This window comes from Salmo trutta, chromosome 11 (assembly GCF_901001165.1).
Source record: "Salmo trutta chromosome 11, fSalTru1.1, whole genome shotgun sequence".
NCBI classification, from domain to species: Eukaryota; Metazoa; Chordata; class Actinopteri; order Salmoniformes; family Salmonidae; genus Salmo; species Salmo trutta.
Genome location: NC_042967.1, coordinates 11,149,325 through 11,168,391, shown reverse-complemented (window position 1 = coordinate 11,168,391; position 19,067 = coordinate 11,149,325). Strand labels below are relative to the sequence as shown.

General features: G+C 40.7%; 2 protein-coding genes across 2 annotated transcripts in view; both read right to left on the bottom strand.

Annotated features, from left to right (window-relative positions):
* The window catches only part of LOC115202210 (scrapie-responsive protein 1), a 31,070-nt gene extending 22,902 nt beyond the window's left edge, over positions 1–8,168 (bottom strand). Inside the window, exon 1 of the mRNA XM_029766190.1 lies at positions 7,955–8,168. The gene's annotated coding sequence lies outside the window, so the exon portion shown is untranslated. The remainder of the gene's footprint in view (positions 1–7,954) is intronic.
* Positions 8,169–12,820: 4,652 nt separating this feature from the next.
* LOC115202209 (heart- and neural crest derivatives-expressed protein 2) lies at positions 12,821–15,027 on the bottom strand. The gene is made up of 2 exons (XM_029766188.1): positions 13,904–15,027; positions 12,821–13,489 (listed from the first exon to the last, which is right to left on the bottom strand). The coding sequence occupies exons 1-2, from the start codon at positions 14,438–14,440 to the stop codon at positions 13,391–13,393; spliced, it is 636 nt and encodes a 211-aa protein (XP_029622048.1). The 5' UTR covers positions 14,441–15,027; the 3' UTR covers positions 12,821–13,390.
* Between the last annotated feature and the right edge of the window lie 4,040 nt (positions 15,028–19,067).

The window sequence follows — 19,067 nt, the reverse complement described above, 5'->3', positions numbered from 1 at the left end:
ATGGGGTATTGTGTGTAGGCCAGTGACACAAATTTGATACATTTTAAATTCAGGCTGAAAAAGTCAAGGGGTGTGAATACTTTCTGAAGGCACTGTAATTGTAAGGTCCCTCAGTCAAGCAGTGAATTTCAAACACAGATTCAGCCACAAAGACCAGGGAGGTTTTTTAATGCTTCGCAAAGAAGGGCACCTATTGGTAGATGGGTAAAAAAGCAGACATTGAATATCCCTCTGAGCATGGTTCCTAACTCAGTTGCCGGAGAGGAATGAAACCGTTCAGAGATTTCACCACGATGCCAATGGTAACTTTAAAACAGTTACAGAGTTTAATGGCTGTGATAGGAGAAATCTGAGGACGGATCAACAACATTGTAGTTACTCCACAATACTTAGCTAAATGACAGAGTGAAAAGAAGGAATAAAAAGTGTTTGTTTGTGTCATGCCCTGACCTGAGAGAGCCATTTTTCTCTGTTTAGTTAGATCGGAGTGTGATATGGGGTGGGCATTCTATGTATTTTATTTCTATGTTTTGGCCGGGTATAGTTTCCAATCAGAGGCAGCTGTCTATCGTTGTCTCTGATTGGGAGCCATACTTAGGCAGCCTTTTCCCACCTGGTTTTTGTGGGTAGTTGTTTTCTGTTTAGTCTCTGTACCTGACAGAACTGTGCATTGTCGGTTTTTCTATTTGTTATTTTGCTTCAGTATTTTGAGTTATAAATTATCATCATGAGCACTCAACACGCTGCGCTTTGGTCCCCTCTCTACGACAGCCGTTACAGAACTGCCAACCCACCACCAACGGACCAAGCAGCGTGCCCAGGAGGAGCAGGGATCCTGGGCTAGGGAGAAGAGAGAGTGGAGGACGTCCTGGACCTGGGAGGAGGTAATGGCAGGGGACAAGACCCTGCCATGGAAGCAGGTTGGAGAAGCTCCCTAGTATGGAACCTCCTGAGACGCTCCCTAGTACGGAACCTCCTGAGGGCCTGCAGCCCGGAACCTCCTGAGACGGTCTGCAGCCCAGAGTCTTCAGCGGCGGCCTGCAGCCCAGAGTCTCCAGCGGCGGCCTGCAGCCCAGAGCCTCCAGCGGCGGCCTGCAGCCCAGAGCCTCCAGCGGCGGCCTGCAGCCCAGAGCCTCCAGCGGCGGCCTGCAGCCCAGAGCCTCCAGCGGCAGCCTGCAGCCCAGAGCCTCCAGTGGCGGCCTGCAGCCCAGAACCTCCAGTGATGATCTATGGCCCGGAGCCTGAAGGGATGATCCATGGCACGAAGCCTCCAGTGATGATCCATGGCCCGGAGACTGTAGGGATGATCCATGGCACGAAGCCTCCAGTGATAATCCATGGCCCGGAGCCTGTAGGGATAATCCATGGCAAGAAGCCTGTAGGGATGATCCATGGCCCGGAGCCGTAGAGATGATCCGGCCTGCAGCCCAGAGTCTTCAGCGACAGTCTGCAGCCCCGAGTCTTCAGCAGAGGTCTGCAGCCCAGAGTCTTCAGCGGTGGTCTGCAGCCCAGAGTCTTCAGCGGTGGCCTGCAGCCCAGAGTCTTCAGCGGCGGTCGGTGTTTCAGAGCCTCCGGCGATGATCCACGGTCTGGTTCCTCCGGCAACACAGAAGCGGGGGATCAGCGGGCGGTGTGTGGGCTACGCCCCGAACCAGAGTCGCCGCCAAGTGTAGATGCCCAACCGGACCCTCCCTTATAGGTTCAGGTTTGCAGCCGGGAGTCTGCACCTTTGGGGGGGGGGTACTGTCACGCCCTGACCTCAGAGAGCTGTTTTTCTCTGTTTAGTTAGGTCGGGGTGTGATATATGGGGTGGGCATTCTGTGTATTTTATTTCTATGTTTTGGTCGGCTATAGTTTCCAATCAGAGGCAGCTGTCTATCGTTGTCTCTGATTGGGAGCCATACTTAGGCAGCCTTTTCCCACCTGGTTTTTGTGGGTAGTTGTTTTCTTTTTAGTCTCTGTACCTGACAGAACTGTGCGTTGTCGGTTTTTCTATTTGTTATTTTGCTTCAGTATTTTGAGTTATAATAAATTATCATCATGAGCACTCAACACGCTGCGCTTTGGTCCCCTCTCTACGGTAGCCATTACAGTTTGGGGCAAATCCAACACAACACATTACTGAGTACCACTCCCCATATTTTCAAGCATAGTGGTGGCTGCATCATGATATGAGTATGCTTGTAATCATTCTGGACTGGGGAGTTTTTCAGGATAAAAAGAAACAGAATGGAGCTAAGCACAGGTAAAATCCTAGAGGAAAACCTGGATCAGTCTGCTTTCCACCAGACACTGGGAGATGAATGCACGTTTCAGCAGGACAATAGCCTAAAACACAAGGCCAAATCTACACTGGAGTTGCTTACCAAGAAGACAATGAATGTTCCTGAGTGGCCGAGTTACAGTATTGACTTAAACTTAAGACTTGAAAATGGTTGTCTAGCAATGATCAACCAATTTGACAGAGCTTAAAGAATTTTGAAAAGAATAATGGGCAAATATTGTACAATCCGGGTGTGCAAAGCTCTTAGAGACGTACCCAGAAAGACTCACAGCTGTAATCGCTGCCAAAGGTGATTCTAACATGTATTGACTCAGAGGTGTGAATACTTATGTAAATGAGATATTTCTGCATTTAATTTTCAATAAATTTGCCAAAAAATATGTAAACATGTTTTAACTTTGTCATTATGGGGTATTGTGTGTAGATGGGTGAGACAAAACATAAATGTAATCAATTTTGAATTCAGGATGTAACACAACAAAATGTGGAATAAGTCAAGGGGTATGAATACTTTCTGATGGCGGTGGATGAATCAGTGGGGAAAAGGGCCATTATCTTCCTGTCTGATGTATGACAGGTCCCTATGTGCTTGTGATAGCTGATGGGAGTACTCTGGGACTCTGAGAGAGTCAAAATAACACAGTGACGTCGTCATCAGCCTAATTAAAACAAGGAATTATTCATTGGGCCGCATGCTCATTAATCATTAGCCTGTTCGTGTACCCTCACCTCGAAAGTCGTTTTTTTGGTTTCTCACTGGATCTGGACTGACCTGCACAGAAAATAAAGGGTACTCATAGATCCAACTTAGTGCCCGTTCAATATGGCAGATTGCATATGGGTCCCCCGTCTCTGCACCAGATAGGGGGAATGCGGTGAACCCTTTCGGAAAGCTTAGTAACACATGTGGGGACAGGGAGGGAGGGTGAGGGTGAGAGAGAGAGAGCAAGAGAGAGAGAGATGGCGTGAGAGGGGGTAGAAAGTGGATGGTTAGCATCGCTGTGGTTTAACGCAGGCTAGACACAGACTTCTCCAGAAACTCTCCATTACTGCCCATGATGGATGACAGAGGAACCTGGCCCCGGATGCACCGTCCTCTTTTCTCCTCACAGGGCCCTAACTGACTGACTGACTGGAGGGACCCATCCAGGGGTTATACCATCACCATCACAACACCGCTCCACTCTGACCTGATGCTCATTAATGATCCAGGAGAGAGAGAAAGAGAAAATGAGAAAGTGTGTGTGTGTGTGTGTGTGTGTGTGTGTGTGTGTGTGTGTGTGTGTGTGTGTGTGTGTGTGTGTGTGTGTGTGTGTGTGTGTGTGTGTGTGTGTGTGTGTGTGTGTGTGTGTGTGTGTGTGTGTGTGTGTGTGTGTGTGTGTGCGTGCGTGTGCACCCGCTTTCTCACGTGAATTCGTGGGAGGCACAGCCTATGGTCCCACGCTGTGTCTTATGAAAACAATGTAATATTGCTGATGTTTTGGGAGACAATCTGGTGCGTAACAACACCGACGTGTAGCCATTCAGGTCAGATATGGCGCAGAACAATGGTGTAAGATTACAGAGATCTTATTTTCCATGTCTTTAAGAGGACACAGCATGGCCTCTGTTGATATAAGCTTAAAGATCTTTGTTAGGCGTTTAACAGAATCAGTTGATTGACCTTACATTTTAATGTCTGGCATTGCAAAATGTCATGTGGGCCCCTAAAAAATAACCTATATTGATATGCAGATTTTTGGTCTTAAAAATAAATGTTATCAGTCAGGAAACTATTCTGCATTTTGAATTCAATGTTTAGACTTTATGCCCCTGATCATAACACTTAGAGAGAAAGATAAGGGACATCTTTCGTTTTTTGCTGAATTCCCTTTCCTAATCTTCAGAGGAAGGTGGCACAGGGTGTAAATATTTATTTATTACGTCCCAGGCTGGAAACACGCTGTGACCTACACAGCGTGATGCCGTCATCTCGACCTAGTTATCCCGGCCACTTCCACCGGACAGATAAGGAAATAGCTGAACTCGCTCCCGGTCAGAAACGCACTGACATACCATGCATGGGAACTAGTCACAGAGGGACAGTGTATGATGTACGATAATACGCTCTATCATATTTTCAACTGGTCAAACCGATGAGGCCTTTGTCTGCATTCGATGGTGATGGCTGCACGATTCATGTTTACAAAATGATAAGTTGTATTGATTGCCATCAATTGTCGAGGCTACTCAGAAAGAGTTCAGGTTTTTGTTCATTTTCATTTTTAACCCCCAGGCGCATTGGTTGTCAGCCAAATACGGACTTGAATTATTTGTTCTCTGTTGTTAGCGAAACCCTGCAGCGACATCTGCGTTGTTGCAGCTGCGTCGGGAAGATATAACTGCTAAGAGTAATCGAACCATCTTTAAGAAGTCAATGAACCTCGTCCGAATAGGGATGACATCATATCCTCTTGGGGTAGCCTAATAATCTAGGTGTCTTTTGACCGCTGCTTCGCCGTCACTCATACAGCAAGCAAGAGAAAATCCCTGGACCCAAAATCCAGGGAATTCAGTCCCTGGACCCAAAATGAAGAAAAATAGACCTGAAAAGCATTTGCAATATGATGTATTATCTCATGCATGTTGCATGTCATTTAACAGGATTTTGCAAATGCAATCGTAGTCCTTTGGCTACAGATAGGTTTAGACGTATACATTCTGTCTGCTTACTTTAAAAACTGGATCATACTAGTGGTACAAATGCTGCCTGCCTTATAATGTCACATAAAAAAAATGCAAATAAGCATGAAACGCGTCAACAATGTTTATTTCCGTTTTCCATTTTAGTCCTCATTTTAGAAATATATCTATAAAACATTAACCGAAGAACATCTTTGACATGTTTATTGTTGTATTTTAATTCCTTGAAAGACTCCCATATTGGGATCAAGTGGCAATAATCTGAACAGTTAGTAGGCTATAGTCCTACGAACGAGTCCCCGTCTCTTTTATCAAAGATGTGCCTAAAGCACCGTCATTACAACCTTATGCTATTCATTGGTTTGTGTTCAAAATGGGTTTAACATTGTGAATGGTGTAGGCTATATCATTCTATTGTAGGCTGGATTTGTATCGGTTTCTTGAAGTACAGTGATGTGAAATGTATGGACATTGATTTGTAGGGTTGTTATGGATGATAAAATGTAGAGTTCAATAACTTGGGACTATGAGCATTTCGGTCTATGAGCATTTTAGGTATTCAATTGTTGATGTGTGTTGTCACAGCGAAATGACACATTTGTTTTGTGATTTTAAAGTACTTCCAAAGTAGCCTTCAAAGCCACATTTTGGATAATAATGCGTCCATGCTGCATTCAATGTCGCGATAAAGCAAATCAAGCCACTGATTTGCAGAGTATTCTACAAACCCTGGAATATAGTGATTTGTTAAATCATGTTGTCCAATATTAACGCATTAACCTGAACGAATAATATTTAACCGTTAGCCTATAGTTAGGGTACTTTTTGCAAATGAGCAACTATGATTTGATGAAGGCTGTATACGCCTTCCATTCCATATGGGCCTGAATTTATATTCCAGCCAAATTGACCAGACATTCACCGCCGCAAGTGCTGCCTTGGTTAGGCCTATCGAACAGCATCCGGGCACTGGCTATTCCTTTCTTTAATTGGTTAGTTTAGAAGGTTACTACTGTGCGTAACTCGTGTCTGGGATGTCCCCGGTCTGTTTATTTCCCAGTGAAGAAATATTACACTACTACCGCGGCGGTTCATCATGCCGCGGCGACGCGCCTTCCACTTAAATAAATGGCAGAAAATGTCTCGAATCTGGCCAAGGTCAGTCAGTGTCAATCCACAGCGTTTAGCTAACAAAACATAACTATTATGGCTAATAGACGGTATCCAGTCTTAATTATTTGGACACCAATTATTTACAAACCCGACTGGGAACATTGAATTAGACCTAAGTCTGAAATGTAGTCATTTTAAAACAAAGACACAGTACTCCAGATAATGTTGAAGCACTAATGCATTACGCCATAGCCTATAAGAAAGACAAACACGAGCACATTGTTTTAAATGACATCAACTTTACCCGTAAATGACATCAACTTTAGCATAGCCTAACAAACTTTACGCAAAGCAACCTTTCTAAAATGCATCATTGAGCGCAGGTACACACACACACCCACACACACACACACACACACACACACACACATCTTGATATGATAGGCCTACATTACTAAATGCTCTGTGAACAGTCAATCGTGAATAAGTAGTTTTACAAGCAGAGAGGTTGGGTAGATTTAAATGTCAAACTCTCTCAATCCATGTAAATATATATGTTCCCTCACTGAAACGTATTCGTAGTAGTAGACCTAGCCTATATATTTGTTTAAATGTAGGCTAATATATTGCACTGTAGCCTATTGTGAAACCCATAATAAGCGCTACCTACATTGTTAAAAGGTCGCGGGTAGGGTTATGTATTGTTTGAAGGTGTATTTTGTTCAATCCACAAGGCCAGAATAACGATGTTGACGCGAGGCGTACATGGTAGTGTAGTCTGCAGTGTGTGTGTGTAAACGCAGCCATTTTCCGGTCAATGTTTTTGCGCGCAACATTCCCAACTGGATTTATGGTCTCTATTAACGGTTTTAAATGTTTATCACCGACAAAACAGAACAGTCGCCTCCTGCTCGCCGGGATGAATGGAGTGTTAGCCGAGTCCCCTACAATGACACGCATGCCCCCAGCCACTTGGGAGGTCTGCCTCTCCTCCTCTCTTCTCACTTGATCTCATAGTGCCGCGCGCCACAGGCGAATAGACGATGCAGCGTGAGTCAGGGTGTTTCAGAACGATATTTTAGGATAGTCATTTGCCTAATACACATTGTGTATGTAGCAATGGGTGTAGCATATCGTATATATAAAGAGAACCTACGTGAAAACACACATTTGTAATATTTCCACCCTACATTGCACATCATTTAGATTACCCCTCTTTTTCAACTGTCAAAACAATGACACGTTCTATGTGCACTTCCGCCCCGCCTCAAAAATACGTTAAAAAGGTCTATAGTAGTCTATTGAATGCCAACGTTGTTCATTTTGTGTAAGTCGAAAAATCTGCACCATCAACATATAGTCTATAGCTAGCACACACACATGGGCCTGTGTTACTCCATGCATTTCAGTAACCATTCATTTCTGATTTGTCTTTTGAATATTTATTATAATCAACACGCATATAATGATAAAGACAATGCATTGTTATTATTATTATTCTGATTATTCGGGTTATTATTATGATGGTGATTATTATTAGGCTATTAGTATTACAGTGTTACAACGTGTCAAAGTGATACTCCAGTGTAGCCTACTTAGCATTATAATAACAAGGTAACAGAGCGGCTTACAACGAGCAAACAAGCGCACAACGCTCCACATGGTAGCCAATGCAATAACTATGGAGTTACATCGTCGTAGTCAACTTTGACTGACTTCCATCAACACCGTTACTGAAAACTGTGCATCACATGTAGGCAAGACAGGAAATAGCCTCTATAACAAAAATAAAAGGTAAATATCACAATTAATTCAAGTGTCCCTTGAAATGTATTCAAAACAAATGAAGACATCCGCGTAGTTTAGGCTACTTACCATGGATTAGATAAGGTTCGTTATATCCACGACCTCTAATAGGAAGAAATACCCTCAGTGTTCCAACAGCCCGTGTCGATTCCCCATCCCCTGATAATGGCCTCGGTTATACAGAGACCCCGAGCGGTTCCTTTCATGCCGAGCACTCAGGGCTTTTCGACAAGACAACATAGCCTCTGTCCTGGGAGCCGGCGCACCGACCTGTGCCTGGAGAAGGTTTTTAAGGACGGTTTGGATGGAGAGGGAGTTTTTTTTGTGAGAAACTCAATCTCACATACAGTAGCAGGCCCCATCTGGGAACTGTCACAACTGACAGCAACACAGGGCACAGGCCTGATCTTCCGCACAACATTGCGCGTAAAAGTAGGCATATAAGAGGTTTTGCATAAAGGTCAATTGTTGTCAGGCCCGTTGTCTGTTTTTGGGGATATATTTTACGTACCATTCGCAATGGTTGGAGATGGCACACAGATAAGCGTCGCGGAATATTCTGGTCACACAAGTCCAGAGATGCTCCTGGACTCAGAACTGATTTCATGATCTCTAAAAAGTGAAGCAAAAACAACCATTCTGCAATGTTGTTTCACACTGAAGGATACAAATATTTGTTTGTTTGTTCATTAGTTGTTGCATATAGGCCATGATTTTACTCATCATTCGTTGAATTATCATGGTGAATAAAGTCATTCTCTTGACCTAGTAATATTTTCACTTGCAGCCTAGACATGCATCCTTCATCTTGCCTAAATTTGATATATTTATTTAACAGCGATGCATTGTTGAAAGTCAATTTGTAGTGCCAGTTGATGCTTTTGAAAACACTGATAACCCGTGCCACTCAGTCTTATGGAACTAAACTTGAGACATGAACATGATTTCATCGAACTCCCCACTGGGCAAAAACTGTTTGAATCCACGTTATTTGTAATTTCAACCAAAAAAAAATCTATTTGATGACGTTGAATCCCGTGGAAAACTGATTGGAAATGAAAAAAGTAATCCACATCGGGGATTTTCGTATTTTTTTTCACCCAACTTTTAACCTAAATGACCTGGTGACATTTTTTGGTTGATTTCACGTTGAATTCACGTTAACTAACAACTCAAACAGATGTAAATCAAAACTAGACGTTAAACTGATGTCTGTGCCCAGTGGGTTGTATTATCGGAAAATGCTCTTATTGTTGTGCTGGCATATTATTCAACTTATTTGTTCAGTATATTCTGTTGGTCTTAATGTGTTTTTTAAATGATCAATAAAGATGTGGCCATATGTTTTTTTTTTAATTGTGGCCAAATTCTAGCTGTATGCATAGTAACTCTCATTATGTGTACAACAAACATGTCCGCATGAATATGTCACTCGGTCTTTGCCCTGTAGATCATTCGTTGATTGTGCCCCATCCCCTCAGTAATCACATCTTTGTCCCAGCTATATTTAAATATATCCCCACTTCAGCGCCATATCTTATTTTTAATCAAAAGTTGCACTGTTGGAATATATATTTTTTCACAATGATGCAACGTTTCATAGGGTTTTGTTTAAGTGCTGGACCATGACAAATCATAGGCCTATTAGCTCAGTAGATAGTGGGCTCGTTCTTCTGCCCATGCGCTGCTGATGCCTGCCTGATCTTACAACGCCTGGATAGGTATTTTACCTATCAGCTAACCACATCATATGTTAGTGCAATCTGTCAGTCGATGATGTGGCACGCAACCACTGATTTATGCATGCAACGTCTGAACAGAGGAAAGCGATCTAGGACTTCATCATAGAAAGATTTGGACTCACGTGGGTTACATATAGTTGGCCGTCATTGTAAATAAGAATTTGTTCTTAACTGACTTGCCTAGTTAAATAAAGGTTAAATAAATAAAATACAAATATATAGTACTTGTGCAGTCTGTTTTGAGTGCACCTTTTGCACTTTTATAATTCTGAGAAAGATAAGAGCGTCTGCTAAATGACTTAAATGTAAATGTAAATGTAAAAAAGAAATCTTCAGAATTGAAATAGTCTAGGGCTGTCTCTCCTTAAAATACAAACACATGTATAACCCTACATGCTGACATACTTCTTTGTCAATTAATTGATGCCATAGTTTTCCTATATGGGCTTGATAGAAAAATGAATTAAGACTGACCCTCTTTCCAGATTGCGAGTGGAACGCACCGCGTCATTACGTTCAGTGTTGCAGCAGGATAGCTTCGAACCATCTGATCCGACGTCAACGTGTCTACCCGCCTTCGTTGAGACTGCAGGGGGAAAAAAACTGGGTAGGAGGGTCTTATGAAGTAATCGTTCGCAGATGTTTGTAATACTAGGGAAAAATCTTATTCCACACTTAGAGAAGTCTATCATGTTGTAAGTCCAGTCCACTGCCGTTATTAGAGGGAATTAAACAAGAGAACAAAGAACAGTATTGGCCCATACACACTCATTTTGATCGTATGCAGTGTGCAATTAAGGAAATTAAAAGCTTTGCTATTGTAGGCCTAGGCATACCAGCCATCCTGCAAACTATATTATTTTGGCATAGCGCAGAGGATTAATCAAAACGTAGCACATTTGATTGGCACATTGGACCAGGCTATTGCTTCCTACTGCATTTACACTGATTTGAGGATGGTGAGCTCAACCGGCTGAAAACAAAGTATGTAGCCTATAGGTCTATGAGTTGGCCTATGAGTTGTATCCTTCTATAAATAATACAGCAGCAGGTCAGTTTCAGCTCATCTCTTTATCACGATAGCCAGTTGATACTATTTCGGACGCCATCTTGACACGGACAGACAACAAATTATTCCTAATGATCATACTTCGGACTCGTGAAACAAGCCATTTTCATGCTACAATTATCTAATGCAATCGGATGGACTGTAAATCTTCGGCGTGGCCAATCCTCTTCTGATTTACGTCGCTGTAGATGTCGCTTTAATTGCATAGCTTCCCGTGAAGAATCCTTTGGCCTGTTGTAGCTTATTTGAGGTCTGTTTACTCACCAACCAAGCATTCAAAGGACAAGTCACGATTATTCTTAGGGCAGTTTAAATCCAGTCTACTCTCTAGTAAATATTTACCATGCTGTGATGCAGTGGGCAAAAGTGTGAAATAGACATGTGAAATACAAAATGTTACAGGCGTTTTATGTTGAAGGCCTAGTCTATAATTGCGCAGCTGACACACATTGATAAGTGAAGTAGGCTGTAGACGTAATGTTTTTTTGGTTTCGTTGTAATGTTTGATTAGTGACGTGCATTTCAAAAAAAATTATCTAACCTATTTATAGAACAATAGGCTATTCTTTTCTATCAAAAGTAGGATATTAGTCATATCCAAAATGATTTTATGCAAAGGCTACAGGTTTCATCGTCCGCCCTCAACCCCCAACCCTAAAAAGGCACTTCAGCGCCGCATTTTGATAGGCACGCTATCAATCACACGAACATCCGATAGCTGGGCCCTCTCTCGAGCCTCGACAATCTACCTTCCTCGGACCAAGCAGCTTTTAACGTCAAAATCCACATTTTTCCCGGCTCCGCTCTGTCTCGTCCTCTTGTGTTTTGGGCGAGAGGAGTGGAATGCCATAATTAACCAATGGAATTTCAAGCCTATATATGCTATTTCTGCCACTATGTTTACATCTTTAGAAGGGTTGGTCATGGAGCCTAAAGAAATGCTTTTTTTTTTTTTACTTAGACCATCAAATTATAGTAACTTATAGCTATTACGCAGTTACTAGAAAAATATTTAAAATAGAGAATCACTTTATAACATGGAAAATGGAGTCACTAGCAGCAATAAATAATACACATTGTTAATGTTGAATATATAACAGTTGTGGTTAACTCGGTGGTCTCAATGTTGAGTAATTATTCCACTATACTAGCCTATTACTAGGCCTACAATTCTTATAATCAAGATAGTGCAGCCTAGTAGTGTGCTTAGTCTATTTGTTTATTCCTTCCTGGTGATATTGAATGACAACAACAACGATACTAGCCTATAGGTACCAATATTACACCACTAGCAGGGCTGTTAATGAGGAATCAGCATGTAATAGCAATCAGCTAAATGATAGGGCTGATAATAACGGTCTGTAACAACAGCCGACTAATAATATTATACATCATAATACTCGTCATGATAAATAATAAGATGCCTATAATCAAGGAGGAAAATGACAACAATGAGCTGTGTTGCATGTTGTTGAAGCATGGATACATTTCCTTGGTGATTCTGTTGAATTGGTCATAGCCCCCATGAACATACGTTTGATGTAAACAACAATATCATTTACCCTTATGGCAGCTTATTGCTGACCGAAAAGACCACAAAGTAATTATTCGTCTGGCGCACTACACATAAATGTTCTGTCCACCCAGATAGATATTTAGTTTCATTGTAAGCTGTTTCTTAGACTATATTTATCTCCTACACGATCACCTATGTCAGAACCCGCATGTTCTAATAGGCTACAAACACGACACAGACCGTTTCACCTGCGCGTGGGAATGTTTCTGTTTCTACTTGAGGAGCTGTTGTGGATGTATCGTGTGAGTGCTGTTTGACAGGACTCGGGAAGGGAGAGCCCAGGCAAGCCTATAGGCCTTAGTTTGAAATATTATTGAGGCCTAGGCTACCTATAATCAAACAGAATATGCATGATTTCATTTTTACCATAGCTATATAATACTTTTTTTCTATTCGAGGGAAAGAGCTACTTGTCTATTAAGACGCAAATGTTTTTTTTAAGAATATGTCATACCTTGCAAGCGATATTTTACATTGAATGAGTTTGGTATAGAATAAACCTTTTAAAGTCTGCCTCGTATTTTCACTTTAATTATGCAACAAGGTGGTTGACTTTGTTTAAAAAAAAAACAGTGGTTTATTGAATTAATTACATTGTTTACATCTCAAATATTTAAATTCCACGTCTCTGGACGGAAGTGCAATTGAGTGGACTAAACAGTTGTTTAAAACACTATCAAATACTGTATACGACCACAAAAATGACAACATAACACTTCATGACTTTTTTTTCAAATAAAACATTTGTTTGAACTGCAACCACGACATCAGCCAAACACCATTGATATTTATATCCAAAGAGAGATAGATGGAGATAGAAAGATAGGGATAGATTGAGAACGACTTCACATACACCATAGTGTCCAATATTTCTGTTTGGTTTACTCTTGGGACAACAACAAACATCCAACCAACAACATCCGACAATGACAAAGTCCCTTACCAAAGGGTGTTGTATCTCCTCTTAAAAATGGAATGTTTTTTTCTTCAAATATCCACTCTCCGTAGCGGCAATTGCGCATAAATATTCCATTAAATAACGAGAGTACAAATAAAAGTCTAGAAGAAGACTTTTTCATCATTTCAAGTCTTTTTTTTTGAGAGGAGAAGAAGGATATTCACTGTTTGAGTTCCAAAGCCCAGACATGCTGCGGCCAACCAGTCCTTCCTTTGGTTTTCTTGTCATTGCTGCTCGCTGTGTTTTTCAAAACGTCATTCTGTTGGAAACAAGGGAAAATCAGATGTATGTTATTGTTGTCGAGAAATACTACTTTCATGCCACTTATCACCACGTCTCTCAGGCATTCAAGGCTGTTATTCGGCCTACTGTGGTGTGGGGGCCTGAAGTTGTTATTACTAAATTATTATGAAAATTATAATATATTTACAGTATTTTATAACGCCAGTTTAGAACAGGTATCATTTAGCAACCTTGTCTCCATAAAACCAGTATTATGGTCGCGTATGTCAAGATATTACAGGCCTTAAGGTTGTAGCCGATTGAGTTTCACAGCATAGGCTACTACAAACCTAGATAATAAGCAAATGTATGATCATTGATGTCAAGCCTTGGAAGAGGCTACTCCATGTTTGCATAAGCATGCATAACTGAAATTATGAATTTGTCTTACCACTTCTTTCTTTCTCCTCTCCTCCTTTGCTTCTGTCTTTTTGAAGTCCGCTTTGAAGGCCTCTGCGTCGCCGTTCTGCTCGTCCTTGTCCAGAATGTCCATGAGGTAGGCGATATAACTGGTAGCCAGCCGGAGGGTCTTTATTTTGGACAGCTTAGTATCCGCAGGAACATTAGGAATGCAGTCCCTGAGCTCCGAGAAGGCGCTGTTGATGCTCTGAGTCCTGCGCCTCTCCTTTCGGTTTGCCGTAGGTCTCCGTTTCACCGGCCGAGGTCCCATCCCGATCCCAGCGACGCCAGCCCCGGGGATACCACCTCCGTAGTGTGCGTGGTCTAACGCCGGGCCCCCGGTGGAGTAGTCGGGGCTGTACGAGGGCGCCATACTGTAGTCTGGAGGAGACATCTCCGGGTGGCTTATCAGCCAACCGTGGAAGTAGGGGTTCTCTTCGTGGCAGCGGCTCGCAGCTGCTGCTGCCGCGAAGGAGTAGCCGTCATGATGCATCACCGGATGGTGAGGGAATCCACCAACTAAACTCATGGCGACACAGCAGTAGACCAAAAACTGTGCTACTAACGAACCACGAAACGAATACGGTTTCGCGCTCTCCGATTATAGTCAGGTTCTCCAAAATATTTTAGGAAAATAGGCTATTCTCATAAAAAGTAACTTGGTTTAGTTGGTCATTTGAAAAGCACTGCTATTTATATTTGTCCAATATTGACACCTAAACGAAACTTCAGCAGTGCATGAGTTTTTAGACGTTATTTTTTCTGTTTTGCTGGTCTATGGTGTGGAGTATAGAAGAATGTTGTCAGCTACTTACACGTATTTCTCAATTTGTCCATTCCCAACGTGAGAAAGTTCCTTCTTTTCCATTACGGAGACAGACAGTGCATGTTTCGCCTGATGAACTGCGTCCTCAAGCACTTCGGGTCGAGCTTTTCCCCTCCAAACTCTTTATGGATTCCAGACCAAATTCATGAAATAGGGCGTCAGATAACAAAAAAGTTCTAAATCCCAGCTGCTATAGTGTGCACTGCACGCAATACACAGCCTTTCAGTTGAGCACACAACCAGAATTCATCCGTTTGATCTCCATGTCACAGCTTCATCTTGAGAACGACTTGGGTTAATATATGTCGTCAAGACCACTCTGAGCCAATCGCGTCTTAGAGGAGGAGGGCCATAACCTACATTGCTGGGTGTTTGCGCTCCTAAATTTCAATGGCCCCTCTTAAGCATTGGCAGCCTCGACGTATTTTATTAATGACATTAAGATTGTGAAAAATCTATACACCGCCTAATTAGACTATTGAAATTATAAAATCATCAACAAAATGAGAGGTATGGACGTTTTTTTGCCTTTAAATGTCAACGTTAGGGGCTGTTGTTGTAGGCTATTTTTAAGAATGCTAGGCCTATGATTAGTGGTAGGTATTTCTATTTGAGGTTTATTCATGAAACTCATTAATTTATTCATGATTAGTTTATTCATGAAACTCGTCTTGTCTTGATGTAGATGTTAGCTTTCAAGGAAATAGGCCTACATCATTTTGTCGGATATGTCACTAGGGTCGATTATTTCGGTAATCAATGCAGCAATGCATTTATTGTACGCGCATGGGAAAGGCGATTCGATATCGTTGAACAGGAATATTATTCACAGTAGCCTATGCTTTTCACATCTGACACTTTTTCATATTCATATTAAAAGCCTATATGTTATCTGTCTCAACTAGGCCTAGTACCTTATCAATAAACCAAGCGCATTATAGGCCTATCGGTCACATTCCATATTACTCGTGCAAAACAATTATTACCTCCATTGCATGATCCTACTTTGTGTCACATAAACAACAAAATGACGCGAATAGCAAAACACAGAATAATTTCATATTTAATCTGTGTAGAAATAAATACTACCCTTTTTCGACATATATTGGCTTTAACTGACATGCATTATTGCTCGATTTGGCTAAACGTCCATCAATTCGATAGCAAACTATGCGTAAAGTAATTTTGAGAGTAAAATGAGAGGCAAAACGTAATGGAATCATGTTGGCCCATTCTCACAATGTATCATATATATATATATATATATATATATATATATATATATATATATATATATATATATATATATATATATATATATATATATATATTAAATACAACATACTATTCTATGATATGCACAGCTTTGATATTTATTTAGTTTTTATTGTATTATATATTTCACCCGTCGAAACAACTGACTAGCTAGAGAATGTTGGCTGCGTTTGCTATATTAGCACATAAACACTATATATCTATGTGAAATTAAATTGTAATTCTTCATTACATTGCAAATAAATAATGCCTATTTCATTATAGCATTATTTTGGTGCAAATGTGAATATGATAGAGAGATTAACCTTAGGCCTACACTTCATAGGACCTTCCTCCAGTACTGGAATAGGCCGATACATAAACCGATAGGCTTCAATGACCAGGGAGAATCCAGCCGATGACGCAATTTAAAGCAAAGTAGACCTGTTTCGCATAGATAGCTGATAAGGTAAACAATTCATTTAAATACTCGACTGATTTTGTTTCAGGGCTGATTTGAACCTTTATTTAGACTCGAGGTTGTTGATGGTCACGCCCATATTTATTTATGGAAAAATCTCAATTGGCATAAGACCAAGTGTATCATTGCATGGTAACTCAGAAGAAATTGACACGTAGTCTAGGCTATTGGCCTAAAAATGAACAATGCGTCTTTTGATAGGGTTCGATACTCGGAGAAGGGTGTTCCATCATTAACGATGCCTTAGTAAATGAAACTGACTAAATTGCACAGAGACACCATTACATTTGCTACGAGGTAAAACCCATTTTATTCTGTAGAACAATCCTACAGACCATATGGGGGTCAGAATAAACGAGTTGGCATACAAGAGCTGTTTTATTTGGACATTCCTCGGCATATCTTATTCAGCCCACACACCGCATGTTGAACGTGTGTGTGTGCGTGTGCGCGTGTGCGTGTGCGTGTGTGTGTGTGTATATGTGTAGCCTAGATATGTGTGTCAGACTAGAGAAAAGGAGAGAGAATGTGTAAAAGAAAAAAAAAATCCCAAACTCAAAAAGGAAGGCAGAAGGGCCATGATTTATATTTGTTTAAGTGTTGTATGTAGGGCGGTGGAGTGTAATTCATCTGGCTGAATGGAAGTTCTTTAAGTCATTTAGATGCGTCCAGTCTCCAGTTAATGACACATAATTAGCCTATAGGTCACTTGTTCAGACTCCTGTTACAAACCCCTCCTCTCCTCTCTGATTTCCTTTGAAACTGAAACTGAATTTGGTATAAATAAATACAAGTTATGCAGAGCCAAATATTTGAGCGTGAGAGAAGTGCTTGATGAACGTGATATACATTCGGCGGAAACTAAACCGACGATTGGGGATTGTCATTGCGAGTGCTATTTGCGTGACAATTAAATTCAATTAACAAAAACTCTCACTTTTTCCATGCAATTAAGCGAAATAGCCCTACAAATGTAGACATCTCAAAATAATACGACGTAAAAGAATAATAGTTCTGTATTGCCTAATCATGGTAATAATACTATATTTAGTTTATATAGCCATTTTCATTACAAAGATAATCTAAATTAATCAGTAAAAACAAACAAAACAAATGTAGAGATCAGACAGGTCTTGGTAATAACCCATAACCTTTATAGGAAAATATTGAGACGTTATTCGGATAGCCTGTACTCATACAATATGTCAGTTATTTGTAGGATGGGCTATAAACCTTGAAAAATAAATATAAATTTTTTGTGAGAATTTCTTGACATCCCAAAACAACCTCAAAATACAAACAGACGAAAATGCATTCCTGGATGGCCACAATACTTAAGACCTACAACTAGTATAAAATCCCATATAGGCCTACAACATGCACAATATATAGGCCTATAGGCCCTAAGAATACGTGAAATAGGTTGAAAAGCGAGCACTTCTCAATTTCCCCTCCATACAAACTCTCATGAGGTCTCATTAGCGAACCATTGGGCTATTTCCAAAAATTGCCCAATCTAGCAATGTCCCGTTGGTTGGATTTACAGCAGGGCTGGTCGTTATCGTTGTTGACCCCAGTAACAAGCTCACATCACCTTTCTCTCTCCGTCATGACCCATACTGCAGCAATGGTCTGAGCTATAGCCTAATGCAGGTAGGCCTAAGAAGCTAAGCGTAACAACCGCCTAAACTTAATTTATTTCAGCATTAAGATCATCCGATATGTCGACTGATAGAGAACAGGCTAAAAGCTGGATTTAAGGGACTTTTACGAGATTTTAATACAGCTCACCTGCTCGTATGAATTACAGCAATGTAGAACCAACTTTTAAATCCCATAAATACGCTTTGAAATGCTTGGCGCTTGTTATTGCGAATGCTTGTCATGTCTAATATACAGGAGGACGAAGTGAGAAAGTTCATTTATTGAAACCAAAGGCTTGATGCGAAACATCAGAGGGACCATGCAGAGATCCCTGGCATTGAGCGCATGCAGGCTAGCTAACCTAAATGAAATTGAATTGTATTTTTACTATAGGCCATACTATAGGCCCTCTTCATAATGCACATTAATTAATTAACTATGTATTATATATTAATTAGGCCATTTAAAATACGTGTTTTGTCTTTTCTTTTTTTACATCTTTGGTTACGCCAAAGTTATATAACTATTGTTTACCTGTCCTCATAATGCCCAGGGCCTGGATCGTGTTCACTGTGCAATTACTAATCAATTATAAATTATACATAAGAACATAAATAATAGTTAAGTGGTTGTCGAAATATTAACGTTAGAAAGATTTTCAATACCACACACATCATGGCAAACGTTTGACAACATGCAATATAATGCAGGAATAAACTTTTAATGTATTCATATTTTAAAACAAAGGAAAACAAGCAAGTCATTCAACAGAGAACCAGTGATAATATTGAGAAGACTAAAAATCAAAACCTTTTTATTTATTCAAACCACTCAACTAAAAGTTAATGAAATTAACCCCTTTCAAAACGGCATACATAGGCATTCATAGAATCCCTCTTTTTTGTTCTACATTTTATTTGAAAAAGACATTGATTAAAGACTATAAACACT